The sequence below is a fragment of the Salvelinus fontinalis genome, chromosome 18 (genome assembly GCF_029448725.1).
Source record: "Salvelinus fontinalis isolate EN_2023a chromosome 18, ASM2944872v1, whole genome shotgun sequence".
Classification (NCBI taxonomy): domain Eukaryota; kingdom Metazoa; phylum Chordata; class Actinopteri; order Salmoniformes; family Salmonidae; genus Salvelinus; species Salvelinus fontinalis.
In genome coordinates, this window is record NC_074682.1 from 5,103,980 (window position 1) to 5,118,753 (window position 14,774).

General features: G+C 41.9%; 1 protein-coding gene across 1 annotated transcript in view; it reads right to left on the minus strand.

The window, feature by feature from the left end:
- LOC129814841 (zinc finger protein GLI1-like) overlaps positions 1-14,774 on the minus strand; it is a 129,832-nt gene that overhangs the window by 45,839 nt on the left and 69,219 nt on the right. The window contains exons 2-7 of the mRNA XM_055867917.1: positions 14,194-14,339; positions 5,575-5,801; positions 5,256-5,345; positions 4,894-5,092; positions 4,356-4,503; positions 523-630 (exon numbers count right to left, since the gene is read on the minus strand). Coding sequence (XP_055723892.1) covers positions 523-630; positions 4,356-4,503; positions 4,894-5,092; positions 5,256-5,345; positions 5,575-5,801; positions 14,194-14,264 — 843 coding nt within the window. The 5' untranslated portion in view covers positions 14,265-14,339. The remainder of the gene's footprint in view (positions 1-522; positions 631-4,355; positions 4,504-4,893; positions 5,093-5,255; positions 5,346-5,574; positions 5,802-14,193; positions 14,340-14,774) is intronic.

Sequence of the window (14,774 nt, forward strand, 5' to 3'; positions counted from 1 at the left end):
CGCTCCTGTTGGCTACCCGCGCACGTTTTTCCACTCACAAAATAAATCCAAACAGTGCGCCGCAATTTGACGAATGGAAAGAGACATCTATAACAAAAAAAACTGAAATTGTAATGACATTCAGCGATTCATGCGTCACGTGTCTCGGTCTCGGCTCACCGAACCACAACACAATTTGGAGGGTATACCGCCCGTTTTCAAGTAAATTTGCATTTTTTATGCAGCTGACGTGGTAATGTTAAATAACGGTGTAATTGCCTATAGTTTTCTTGGCATTACATTCTAATCATTGTGATAGACTCACGTTTTACTGGTACGACGTACCCCAACTATTTATTTTCCTGGGACACCATACCGCACCATACCAAACTGGCTTACTTTCACCCCTGCTTGTGTGTGTATTGTGGATAGTGTAGTGTAACCTATTGCTTGTATGTTGTGTGCTGTGTGTAATGAGCGTAGTGTTACCTGAGGTTGGGTGTGTTGTGTTGTGTGTGTGTGTAGTGTAGTGTAACCTGTTACCTGTGTGCCAGTAGAGGATGGGCTGGCCACGTCACCCTCAGACCTCTCCTCCAGACTCTTAATGGTGATCCCATCCATCACACTACCCAGCACTGGCTCGGTCTTTAGCTACACACACACACACACACACACGCAAAGACAGGATTGCACTCAGTTATAACATTGGTACGTTAGAATGTCTGGTAAAACATCACACTGCCCAGTACCACCTCTGTCTTCGGCTACACACAGAGAAACAGGTCAGGACTATATAGAGCCATTTCTTGTTCACCATCAAACGTCGCGTTCGAGCGATGCGCACACATCCCGACATCAAAAGATAAGCAGGATTGCTAACACTATGCTTGTAAACATGCCATTAATAAGTACAATAATGATTGAGTGTCCACGATCTTTGTTTTGCTACTAAGTAAACCTCCAATTGTTCTCCATTATTCCACCCATTATAACCTCTCCCCATCCCAAGTTGGGTTGTCGTCCCAGTGACTGGCAGACCACCCCTGTCCCCCTGGACCCCCAGAGCCCCTGAGAGACAGGGAGCCGTCCTTCGAAAAGAGCACACAGTGAAAACGGGCGGTATAGCCTCCAAATTGTGTTGTGGTTTGACGAGAACACTAACATTTTGCCAAGGCGGGGAGAAAAGTGGTCAAGACCGAGACACGCGTGTACAGCAGTGGACGCATCAATTGCTGAATGTCATTACAATTTCTTTTTTTTTTGTTACAGATGTCTCTTTCCATTCAGCAAATTGCGGCGCACTGTTTGGATTTATTTTGTGAGCGGACAAACGTACGCGGGTAGCCAACAGGAGCGATCTTTTGAAGTGATTCTTTGACAATCGGATGAAAACATCATGACTGGTTGTGTTTAGCAGTGCAAATACCATGGTACAGCTCTATGAACACTCAATCATGATGGTACTTTTTAACGGTAAGTTTACAAACATATATTATGATAAATAGAACTGAAACTTTTCATTATGGTAAATTGTTAAATATGTATAGCTAGTTATAATTGTAATGGCTTAGCAGATCACAGATCACAGAGAAGGAGTATAATATCTATTGTTTACAGGAAACTCATTCAACAATTTCAGATGACATTTTGTAGAAAATGGACAGGGGGGTATATACAGTATATTCTCCCATGGGCAAAGAAACTCAATTTATTAACAACTATTTTGATCAGAATGTGCAAATTGTTCAAACAGATTGGCAAGGTAGATGGATTATTTAAAAAAAATATTGGACCATAAACAGATTTGGATCATTAATCTATACAATCCAAATAATGATGATCCATGATCCATGATCCAATAATGATGATCTTTGAAAATATATATAATACTTTATCAAACCTACAAGCAATACAAGACTCAATTATTATGGTGGGAGATTATAATAGGGTTTTAAATACCTCAATGGACCGTAAAGGAAATCACACTACAAACTATCACCCTCGTGTACTTAAGGACATCATGGATATATTGGAACTAGTGCATATATGGAGGCTTAAATATCCTGACCTAGTGAGATGTACATGGCGGAGGCTCAATCAAAGTAGTCGTCTTGACTACTTTCTTATGTCATTCTCGCTGGCACGAAAATATAAAAAAGTGTTGATAGGGGACAGAATGCGGTTGGACCATAAAATAATTGGCATATACATTACTCTTACAGAATTTCCACGTGGGTGAGGATATTGGAAATTGAATCAAAGCCTATTGGATGATAACTTGATTTTAACTAGGACAGAAGAATTTATAACGGACTTTTTCCAACATTACATAGGTACAGAAGATACCCTTATTGTATAGGACACTTTTAAATGTGCCTTTAGAGGCCATGCAATTCAATACTAAAACAAAAGCAAGTTAGGTCAAAAGAGTCCATATTAACAAAGGAAGAATAAGGACTAATAGTACAGATAGATAGCAATAAAAACAGTACCATAAAGGCACATAATAAGTTAGTGTAAGGTTCTGCTTTCCTATTCTTAGTCAACCTTGTGTTCTTTTTCTTTGTGTTCTTGAACGTAGCCCTGTTTCTTTGTGTTCTGCAACGTAGCCCTGTCTTTCATTTTTGTTCATTGATTTCACCTGTGTTCGTTTCTCACCTGGTCTCATCAGCTCCCTATTTAGTTCAGTTCTTTCTGTTTGCATGGTTGTGAGGTATTGTTTGTTTTTGACTACCTACCTGTGTTTGACCATTGCCTGCCTGTGACCTCCTACTTTTTTCAATTCAACCATTGAAACAGAATCACTAGAACATTGTTTTGATACTGTTTGTATGTAGCTTGTTTTTGGTCGCAGGTCCAGGAATGGCGGAAGAATTGCAACGTTAATCTGGAGCTAAACTCTGCAAATAGCACTGCTGGGTGATTTGAAAAGTCATAGTCAATCGATCAATAATATAATAATACTTTTAGCAAAATGTATCTTTAATTTACAATCTGTAGAAACTATGAGAATAGAAAGGTTCAGAAGTTTTGTGAAACATCGCAGCACAGTTGAAAAATATATGACAAATATACTTTTTTTTGTCTGTGTTAAGAGAGAGATTGGAGCTGAAAGATGGGACTAAAAACAACAATATATATAACTAATGTAAAATATACTGTGTCGGTAAAATGTATATAGGTTCAGAACTTTTGTTAAACCGCACAGTTTCAAATATATGGCAAGTAGAAATCAAACTGGATGGTGTTTAGAGATAGATGGGAGGGGTTGAGTGGAGCTGAAGGATGGGATTAAAAACAAACAAAAGATAACTATTGTAAAATTCATTGTGTTCGTAAAATGTATATAGTATGTCTAAGCTGGAAGTAGAAGCCTGTGTTGTTGTCCGGTCAGTAGTTTACTCAAATTAGGGGATGGGTGGTAGGGTTAGGGGAAAATTTAAAGGAATATTTATTATTTAAAAAATTATAATAAAAATTATATATATATATGTGTGTGTGTGTGTATATATATTTACAAAAATATATATAGGGAGGATTGGAAATGATGCAGAAAATTACATTGATGGAAGCTTCAATCTATCTGCAATATTAAAGCTGATCTATCCCCTAAAGAAATTCAATTAAAATTTCTAACACTGATGTCGGGGCCTCTACAAACTGAATAGTGAGTAAGTGATGACCATGAAAACAGACAAGACTGATGGCTATAGCTATGTTCAACAAGTACAGATGTAGGATCATAATTTGATCACTCTTATGTTGCTGAGAATGTTTATGCTCAGCAGGTAACGCAAACTTGTAGCGTATTTGAGTGTATTAATTTCCACTTTGAAATTTTATACTTGATTTGCCGTAACAAAAAAATGTATCAACCCCTACAAAAATGTCCATTAATTATAATGCACATAATATTTCACATTATTTTCCTGTTGTAGCAAACTGGCTCAAATTAAGATCCTACACCTATATATAATTATTCTGGCTCTATCTAGCTCTATTTGTAATATTTTACCTTGCCTCACTGGCTTACAAGCGTGCTAGGTAATCAATCCTCTGACATCTAAGAAATTGTAGTCAATAACCATCTGATGATGTGCTTTGTTAACTTGCACGATCTGCATTTGAAGTTGCATGTGATCGTATCCACTGCTAGGTAAACAGAGGTTTCTGATGGCGAACTGCACGCACAGCTTTTCATGACGCGGCCGGGAAATGGGTCCACTCAAGCACATGCACATACAGTACTTTGATACAAGCTTTGGAATGTCTCTCTACTTTTCTGTATGCACTCTCTCGAAACTGTTAGTACGCAGGTCGAGCCTGTGTAAGTGTCTGAAGTGTAAGTGTCTGAAGACAATCATAAATAGTCTTACGTGTCCATGTTTTGGTGCGTGGAGGCGGGGGTTGTGGGGGGGTAGTCGGGGGGGAGGGGCGTGGCAGGGTCCGGGGGTGTGTCCACCGTACATAGAGCCGTGTTGTCTGGACTGGTAGTTCATTGAGTTGGAGTAACCCATTGATGGACTACAATACACGAGACAAGAGATAGGGGTAACATAAGCAGTTTCACAGGTGCATGGGGGGGCATATTATATATATATATTTTTTTATCATCATGACGTTTAAGAATATTACACTGATCACAGGTTATGTTACTGATTTTAAAACTGATGTTAACATTTCATTGGGAAAGTATGCATTCCAATACAAAGTGACTGACGCCAAAGAATGTAAAGTAGTGTTGCGTTATAGATGATAGTATTCTGGTTCCTGACCTCATGACAGACATATGTCCATAGGAGCTGGCTCCTTTGGGTCAGCAGCGTGAGTACAGTGTAATGTAGTATAGTATCGTGTAATACACTGTGGTGTATATGTCATAGCGTAGTATCGTGTAGGGTTCCTGCTCCTGACCTCATGGCGCCCACAGACAGATGTCCGTAGGAGCTGGCTCCGTTGGGTCCACAACGTGAGTTGACGAAGGCCACCAAGGAGTTAGGAGAGGTCCTGATGACCGTCTGTAGGTCCACGCTGGCGTCCGACAGCGGAGAGATGGACAGAGCACGCTTCTTACTCAGCTTCAGCATGGAGCGAGGCGTTGAGAACCGCGAGCCTGGGGAGGCGAAAGGACGAGGGGGGAGAGAAAAGAGGAGACAGGGAGTGGGGGAGATGTAAAGGATGGGTGAGGAGATGAGGGGCGGAGATGGGGCATTGCAACGGAAAACATTTTAAAGCGCTTTGCAGCGGAAATAAACACGATCCAGTTCTTTCCTTACCGTTTCCCACATGGTCTAATCCCTGTCCGTGGGGGAAGCCGTGGTGGGATGACATGAGGTTGTTGTGACAGTAGGGGGTGCTATTACCACCTGGACAAACACAGAGGATAAGAATTATTACATCATTACAGGCTTTAGAACACAGCCATACTGACTCCTGAGGGACCGGAGCATCACAAAGAGGTTTCTTCTGTTTTTTTTCTCAATTCATCAGAGTCGGGAGGAATGGAGAGAATACTAATTGAGATAGAGCCTGTCTTTGGTTGTAATGAGGGTAAGGTCAAGGAGTGTTTCACGTGACGCAGGACTGTCGACTCACCGTCGGAGGACTGATTCATGCTGCGGTGTCCCATCATGCTGTGCAGTGGGGGAACCAGAGGGGGTCGCATGTACTGGTCCATGGGGTTGACACCGGAGTTAGGATTGATTCTGGGGTTAGGGGTCATTGGGTTATACATGTTCCTGCAGTCCTGAGGATGGCCGTTGTGGAGCGGAGCGTGCAGGGATGACACTTCACTGTAGGGAGACCTTCCTGAAGGAGCAAGGCTAGACATACAGACAGACATTGACGGAGAGACATACAGAGAGACGTTCAGACAGATATGCAAAAAGACGTAGAAATACAGACAGAGAGGCATCCAGAGGGACATAGACATACATAGAAAGCAACATACCCATACAGACATTCAGTACGAAGAGACCAAGATATCAGCGTCTTAGTCACTCCAATGTAAGGGTGAACCAAGCTAAAGTATGGCTGGTACGTTCTCTAAGTCAGTATTCTTCAATTCTGGTCCTTCTAGCCTAACACTAACCCACCTGATTCAGCTAGTCAAGGTTGTGATCATACGTTGATTGGTTTAATCAGGTGTGTTTAGTGCTGGGCTAGGACAAAAGCCTGCACACAAGGAGTAAAGAACAGTGATCTAAACCCAAACTCGGTCCCGGCGCACCCCCTGGGTGAAGGTTTTGGTTTGTGCAGTTTTTAAGTAGAAGTTTTTGTCAAGATGATTGATGAGAAAAGTATCGTCCAACCCATCGGGTATCTCACTGCACCCCCATATGCCATGTCTTGAAATATGCAGACAGATGAATTAAAAGTACCTTTACATTTGAATACTTATGACAGCCAACCTCCTAAACCCACCCATAACTTTTGGACTTTATATCATTCCCAGAAGGTATGGATAATTAAGTCGTCGTTAGTTTTACACTTATGATATGACACTGATGTTGTGCTAAAGAATTTGTGAATTTTGTCTCTTGTGTAACGCATTCTATGCATTAGTTTATACTGGATTAAAACCTCTACAGGATCAGTGGGTCCCCCGTGGGACGGTTGAGCTAACGTAGGCTAATGTGATTAACTTCTTATGGCTGCAGGGGCAGTATTGAGTAGCTTGGATGAAAGGTGCACAGAGGTGCCCAGAGTAAATGGCCTGCTCCTCAGTCATAGTTGCTAATATATGCATATTATTATTAGTATTGGATAGAAAACACTCTGAAGTTTCTAAAACTGTTTGAATTATGTCTGTGAGTATAACAGAACTCATATGGGTGGCAAAAACCTGAGAAGTTCCACTTCCCGTTTGGATTTTATCTGAGGCTGGTAGATTTTCAACCAAGCTCCCATTGAAATTACAGCGAGATATGGATGAGTTTTCACTTACTATGGCTTCCACTAGATGTCAACAGTCAATAGAACTTTGTCTGATGACTCTACTGTGAAGGGGGGCCGAAGGAGACAGGAATGAGTAACCACTGCCATGAGGTGACCACGCTTTGACCACGCGCGTTCACGTGAGAGGCAGCTCCGTTCCATCGCTCAACTGAAGTCAATGTAATTCTCCGGTTGGAACGTTATTCAAGATGTATGTTAACAACATTCTAAAGATTGATTCAATACATCGTTTGACATGTTTCTACTGACTGTTACGGAACTTTTGGACATTTCGGCACGTTTTAGTGAACGCGCTTTCTGACTTTGGAATTGCTTACCAAACGCGCTAACCAAAGTAGCTAATTTTACATAAATAACGGACATTATCGAACAAATCAAGCATTTATTGTGGACCTGGGATTCCTGGGAGTGCATTGTGATGAAGATCATCAAAGGTAAGGGAATATTTATCATGTAATTTCTGGTTTCTGTTGACTCCAACATGGCGGCTAATTTGACTCTTGTTCTGAACTCCGTCTCAGATTATTGCATGGTTTGTTTTTTCCATAAATTTTTTTTTTTTTTTAAATCTGACACAGCGGTTGCATTAAGGAGAGGTATATCTATAATTCCATGTGTATAACTTGTATTATCATCTACATTTATGATGAGTATTTCTGTTGAAACGATGTGGCTATGCACTATCGCTGGATGTTTTTGGAGCTAGTGAATGTAACGCGCCAATGTAAACTCAGATTTTGTTATATAAATATGAACTTTATCAAACAAAACATGCATGTATTGTGTAACATGAAGTCCTATGAGTGTCATCTGATGAAGATCATCAAAGGTTAGTGATTAATTTTAGCTATATTTCTGCTATTTGTGACTGCTATCTTTCGTTGGAAAAGTGGCTGTGCTTATTGTGGTTTGGTGTGACCTAACATAATCGTTTGTAGTGCTTTCGCTGAAGAGCATATTGGAAATCGGACACTTTGGTGGGATTAACAACAAGATTACCTTTAAAATGGTATAAGACACATGTATGTCTGAGGAATTTTAATTATGAGATTTCTGTGTTTTGAATTTGGCGCCCTGCACTTTCACTGGCTGTTGTCATATCGATCCCGTTACCGGGATTGCAGCCATATGAAGAGGTTTTAAGAGTACATTTTAGTTAACTGTAATTTCGTTAGTTATGTTCCAACATTCCCTCCATCTTGTGCCAAAATCAGTTATTTTTAAGTCTTGGTTCCAATAGTTTCTATATTTTTCTAAGAGACTGTCAGTTGGATGTGCACTCTGCAAGGTTTAGTATATCTTCCCTATCATATGAACATCCTTCTCTGACTCAAATAGGATTCCCTCAAGTTTGCTCTGATGTCCAAAAAGATTTCAAATAGAAACCTTTAAGTTGCATGTATGAAAATACATTGGTCAGAAGTTGTTAATGTTCTTAGCATTATCCTTTGAAAATAAACACGCATGCTCATCCCCAGAGTATTTTCACCTATCTTCAATATGCACCCGTTGTTCCTCTTTAGTGCATTTAACTACATCGCCTTCAGAAAGTATTCACACCCCTTGACTTTTTCCACATTTTGTTGTATTACAGCCTGAATTTAAAAGGGACTAAATTCAAAATAACCCAAAATGTCGAAGTGAAATAATTATTTTCAATTTGTTTTACAATTTAATAAAAAATGAAAAGCTGAAATGTCTTGAGTCAATAAGTACTTTAACCCCTTTGTTATGGCAAGCTTAAATGAGTTCAGGAGTAACAATGTGCTTAACAAGTCACATAATAAGTTGCATGGACTCACTGTGTGCAAGAATAGCGTTTAACATGACTACCTCATCTCCGGACACCACACACATAACTATCTGTAAGGTCCATCAGTTGAGCAGTGAATTTCAAACACAGATTCAATCATAAACACCAGGGAAGTTTTCTAATGCCTCGCAAAGAAGGGCACCTATTGGTAGATAGGTCAAAATGAATATATCTTTGAGCATGGTGAAGTTGTTAATTACACTTTGGATGGTGTATCACTACACCCAGTCACTACAAAGATACAGGTGTCCTTCCTACCTAAGTTTCCAGAGAGGAAGGAAACTGCTCAGGGATTTCACCATGAGGCAAATTGTGACTTTAAAACAGTTAGAGTTTAATGGCTGTAATAGGAGAAAAATGAGGATGGATCAACAACATTGTAGTTACTCCACAATACTAACCTAATTGACAGAGTGAAAAGAAGGAAGCTTGTACAGAATAAAATACTGTATTCCAAAACATGCATCCTGTTTGCAACAAGGCACTGAAGTAATACTGCATAAATGTGGCAAAGCAATTCACTTTTGGTCCTGAATACCAGTGTTGGAAAATGTACCCAATTGTCATAATTGAGTAACAGTAAAGATACCTGAATAGAAAAGTCCTCAAGCAAAAGTAAAAGTAACCCAGAAAAATACTACTTCAGTAAAAGTTAAAGTATTTGGTTTTAAATATTACTTAAGTGTCAAAGTAAATGGAATTGCTAAAATATACTACCAACAGTATCAAAAGTAAAAGTATAAATAATTTAAAAATCCTTATATTAAAATCCTTAAGTCTATTGATGCACCCGTGCGTCAATCTAAGTAACATAATAAAAACTCCCCATACAAATCTGTCCGTTTAAGATAAAGATATCAGTTTTTTTGCATGGGCTGTGTCTCAATCGACCGCATCTGCGGTGTAAGGTGGCAGAGCTACAGTGGTGTTTGTTAGACCATGAGACATACCGAAAATTGGTCTTTTCACGATAACATCTGCAGCGTCTGAACGGTTTGGCCTACAAACTATTAATAAAGGGTTAAATATGTGTCAAAAATATATATACATTTCCAGAGCTTTCTTATATCTCCTAGATATAGGACAGACACTTCAAAACCTTAATTCATTTGTTTTTCTGTTGTCACGCCCTGACCCTTTTTATTCTCTATTTTGGTTAGGTCGGGGTGTGACTAGGGTGGGTAATCTTTGTTATGTTATGTTTCCATGTTGGCCTGGTATGGTTCCCAATCAGAGGCAGCTGTTTATCATTGTCTCTGATTGGGGATCATATTTAGGCAGCCATTTCCCCACTGCGTTTTGTGGGATCTTGTTTATGTGTAGTTGCCTGTGAGCACTCCACAGCTTCACGTATCGTTTTATTGTTTTGTGCGTTTCACAAATAAAAAGATGTGGAACACATATCACGCTGCGCCTTGGTCCGAATGTTATTTCGACGATCGTGACAGAAGATCCCACCACACCAGGACCAAGCAGCGTGCCTAGGAGGAGGAGGTATCCTGGACTTGGGAGGAGATCTTGGAGGGGAAGGGATCCTGGATTTGGGAGGAAATCCTGGCAGGACAGGATCGCCTTCCTTGGCGGCAGACGCAAGGAGAGAAGGGAGGACAGTGCCTGACGCCGGGGTTCGCGGCCACATCGGAAGCCCAAAGGACAGCCCCAAGACATTTTTGGGGGTGAGCACACGGGGTGGTCAGCGGAGCCGAGGAGGGAACCAGAGCCCATCTGGGGGAAGAAGGAGAAATTGGAGGAGAGTGAACAGAGAGAGCCAGAGACCACCTGGGAGGAGATAGAGAGGGGGTCGGTCGACCCAAGAAGAGTACCAGAGCCCGCCAGGGATTCGTTGGAACAGTGTGAGGAGGGAGACCAGAGAATGGAGTTGGCGAGGAGGATGCGGCAACGCAGGCGTTTGGAGGAGCGTGTTAACAGTCCTGTGAAACCTGGGCCGGCTCCACGTATCTGGCCTCCAGTGCGCCTCCCCAGTCCGGGACGTCCAGGGTCTCCTCCTCGCACTTGCCCTGAAGTGTGTGTCACCAGTCCGGTACCACCTGTGCCAGCTCCACGCACTAGGCTTCCAGTGCGCCTCCCCAGTCTGATTCGTCCTGTGCCTGCTCCTCGCACTCACCCTGAAGTGCGTGTCACCAGTCCGGTGCCACCTGTGCCGGCTCCACGCACCAAGCTTCCGGTGACGGTCCCCAGTCCGGAGCTTCCGGCGACGGTCCCCAGTCCGGAACCTCCTGCGGCGGTCCACGATCCGGAACCTCCTGCGGCGGTCCACGGTCCGGAACCTCCTGCGACGGTCCGTAGCTTCCAGGCAAGGTGGCCAGTCCCGCTCCAGGGCAGGAGCCTTCCTCTGCACCGATGCCCAGTCCAGGCACGGAGTCCAGTCCCGCTCCAGGGCCGGAGCCTTCCTCTGCACCGGTGCCCAGTCCAGGCACAGCGTCCAGTCCAGCTCCATGGCAGGAGCCTTCCTCTGCGCCGGTGCCCAGTCCAGGCACGGCGTCCAGTCCCGCTCCAAGGCCGAAGCCTTGTGACAACTGACAACTGTCTCTGTTGCCATTTATGAATGTGTTATTCAATGATTTCAATGGGCTACAGTAGCAGTAAAAGCCAAATTCAATATTTTATCAAATAATCTTTTACTATTTTTATATACCTAAAGGGCTTCTAAAATTCCAATTGAAATAGCTAAATGATCCATGGTATGACCATCTTAAAGTAATTGCGTATGTTAGCTTGGCACCTACTACCATACCCCGTCCAAATGCACTTACATTTTTTGTCTTGCCCACTCATCCTCTGAACAGCACACACACACAATCCATGTCTCAATTGTCTCAAGGCCTAAAAATCCTTCTTTAATCTGTCTCCTCCCCTTCATCTACACTGATTGAAGATGATTTAACAAGTGACATCAATAAGGGATCATAGCTTTCACCTGGATTCACCTGGTCAGTCCGTCATGGAAAGAAGGTGTTCTTAATGTTTTGTACACTCAGTGTATGTAAGTAAAAGCCCTGTGAGGCGAGTTGATACAATTCCAAGTCTGGAAAGTTAAAACCAACCTCAGACTTAGGAAGATGTCAGACTTTGCTTTTCATTCTATGAGTTTTATTTGCCCATATAAAGTATGTTATGACCAAGTATACTTTTTGAAAGAATGTCTTCAGTGAGCTAATTGGTATTACAGAGAATAAATATAAAAACTTTGGGAGCCATGCCATTCTGAAGAGGTTTATTCAAGCTTTCATTTTGTCGAGTAATGGGATAAAGTTATCTTTATTTATACAACGGGTGAGTCTAATCGTGGATGCTGATTGGTTAAAACCGCATTCCAGCCGGTGTCTATTGCACAAGTTACCACCGGCTAAAGCTATGATGTTGAAATGCCTATTTATGCTCCATCTGACAGCGCAATCCACTGTCTCATTTGCCCAGCCAGACAATTTATGAACTTGATCTCCACTGTAAAAAGCATCTAGATATTATCTGCCATTTCCTTTCGATTAGCAATTCGTTTTCAGTAGCGAACATTTGTATATATCTTGCTGGCTGTCTCTCTGACATTTGCAACATTGTTTCAGTATTGAAATTCAATCTCCAGCTGTCGCACCAAAAGACCAGCCGGCTTGGGTAGCAAAAAACGCGTGCCAATATATCCTCCAATCACAGGCTTTTTGGGCATTATCACTTAAATGTTTGTTGTTGGTTGTCACTTGTTAAGCATCCTAAGTATTCTATATTTTTTGTGGTCCACTGAAAGAATTGTTGTAGATAATGAGTTATTCTTTTTCCTATTGCCATTATTTCCTGGGTTTTTTCACGTTCATTTTATATCCTGATATTTTGGAGTATTCTGAAAATATTTTTAGCAACGGGGGCATTGCGTTTCAATAAGTTTAGTTTATATTCATGTTACGTTTGGGTCATGTCTAATTATTTCTGTAAACGGTTTAATTGCCAGTGCAAACTAAACAGCTGATTCAAATGACCATCTCATCATCAATCTTTGATTATATAAATCTGCTGTGTAGTGCTGGAGCAAAAACCAAAATGTGCACCGAGTTTGGGAATCCCTGATCTGAACAGCCATGAATTCTGAGGTGGTGTGATGTTTCCCACTCCCCACCAGATGGTGATGTACTCTAATTCACAGTAATGTTGTTAAAGCTGTAGCTACTAGCTACCCAGATGGGGGTTTCCCTTCTCAGCTGAACAGACTAGGGAAACCTAGCTGGAACGTTCCAATGTTCTCATACATTTCAATGTGTTCTTTACTCCCTTTTCTCTCTCACTCTCTCTTTCTGGATTCAGAACTTTTCTCCACTCACACACACACTCTCTCTTTCTCTCTCTCTTTCTCACTCCCGCTCCCCCTCTGTCTTTCTTTCTCTCCCTATATTCCTCTCCTGTAGAGCAGACTTCATTCATCCCTGTACCTTCTAAGTCTCCCTTTCAGCTCTCTAATTCTTTCTCCACAATGTGTATTCCTCCTCCTCCTCCTCCCGCTTTCTCTCCCCCTTTCTCTCTCCCTCTTTCTTACTCTCGAATCTGGTAGAAGTAAATTAAGCTTTTCTTTCACTCACTCTCTCTCTCTCCACCTCCCTCTGATTTTTCTCCCTCTGTTTCTCTCTGCCTCCCTGTCCCCCTTTTCTCTCTTTCTCCTCTCTTTCCCACATCTTACTCTCTCTCTTTTCTCTCACTCTCTTTCTCCTCTTTCCCACATCTTACTCTCTCTCTTTTCTCTCACTCTCTCCCTCCCTTACTTTCTCTCTTCATCTCCCTCTATCCCTCTCTTCCTCTCTCCCGCTATCAGAGTAACCTGAGCAGGGTAAGGTAGGGAGGGAGGGAGGGCAGTCATGCAGAGCCTGGCCGGCCTGTAATTAGCAGCTGAGAGAGAGAGAGATCAGCTCTCTCTCTCTATCTCCAAAACAATTGCAGCTTAGGCTTTTAGCTACTCAGAGAACGCCGTCTGTCTGTGAGTAGAATAAAGAGAGCCCCTGGACTAGACGAGTCGTCAGATTGTTTTACAGTACGTATGGAGGAACGAGAGTGAATCATTCTTATCTGTCTGTTTGTTAGTGTCTTTACAGTCTCTTGTGTGATAAATGTTACAATGACATAATATCACAGTAAGAAGCTGGCCAGTGCACCAGATTTGATTTCAAGTTCAGGGATGATGGTAGAAAAGTGTTGATAGTTTTAGGTGAGACTGGTTAGACTACGGACAAGGAGGAGTGGCGGTTGTTGTTGTTGTGTTGTCTTACCCTCTGGATGGGATAGACAGGACAATTATTGCCTTCTTAATTGATTCACTTTTTGTTTTTATTTGGCGATTTGTCTTGTCTGCTTGTTCTTATTTTTCTACTGTCTTTCGATTCTCTGTTGATGTATTTTTTTGTATACACACCAAAATAAAAAGTTGGTCACAAAATATATCTTACCCTCTGGGCGGCTGGTTGGGTGTAGACTCATAATGATACAGCCCCTGATGTGGCTGCATGTCCACTGGCATTGGGGCTCTGTCCTCTGCTCAGTGCTCTATTCTGTTCTGTGACGGAACAGGACAGCCAGCCAGCAGCCTTACGCCCTGAGGGAAAGACAACGAGAACCACCGTTAGGAGACGTAAACACAATAATAACTTTTAGAACTTAGAACCACCGTTAGGAAAACCGCTAGGAAACACAATGACAGAAAACCAACATTTGAACTTAGAACCTAGAATTAGAACCAGCCGCAGCCATCTAACGACTTCTTGAAATGTGCCTTAGGTTTGCAATAGCATTGTTCTGGAAAACACATGCTGAACTGAAATATGAATGTGTAGACACACACACACACACACACACACACACACCATTGTACTTTTTATTCACAACCACCCTGTCATGGACACACTCTCTTATAGACACACGCTGAATCACAAACACACTTGTCTTGCCCGTACACAAGGCACAGAGTGTCTAAATGAGCTTTTTCTGATGCCACCCAAAGTGTTCGCGTGGTAATGAAGTCCTGTGATCG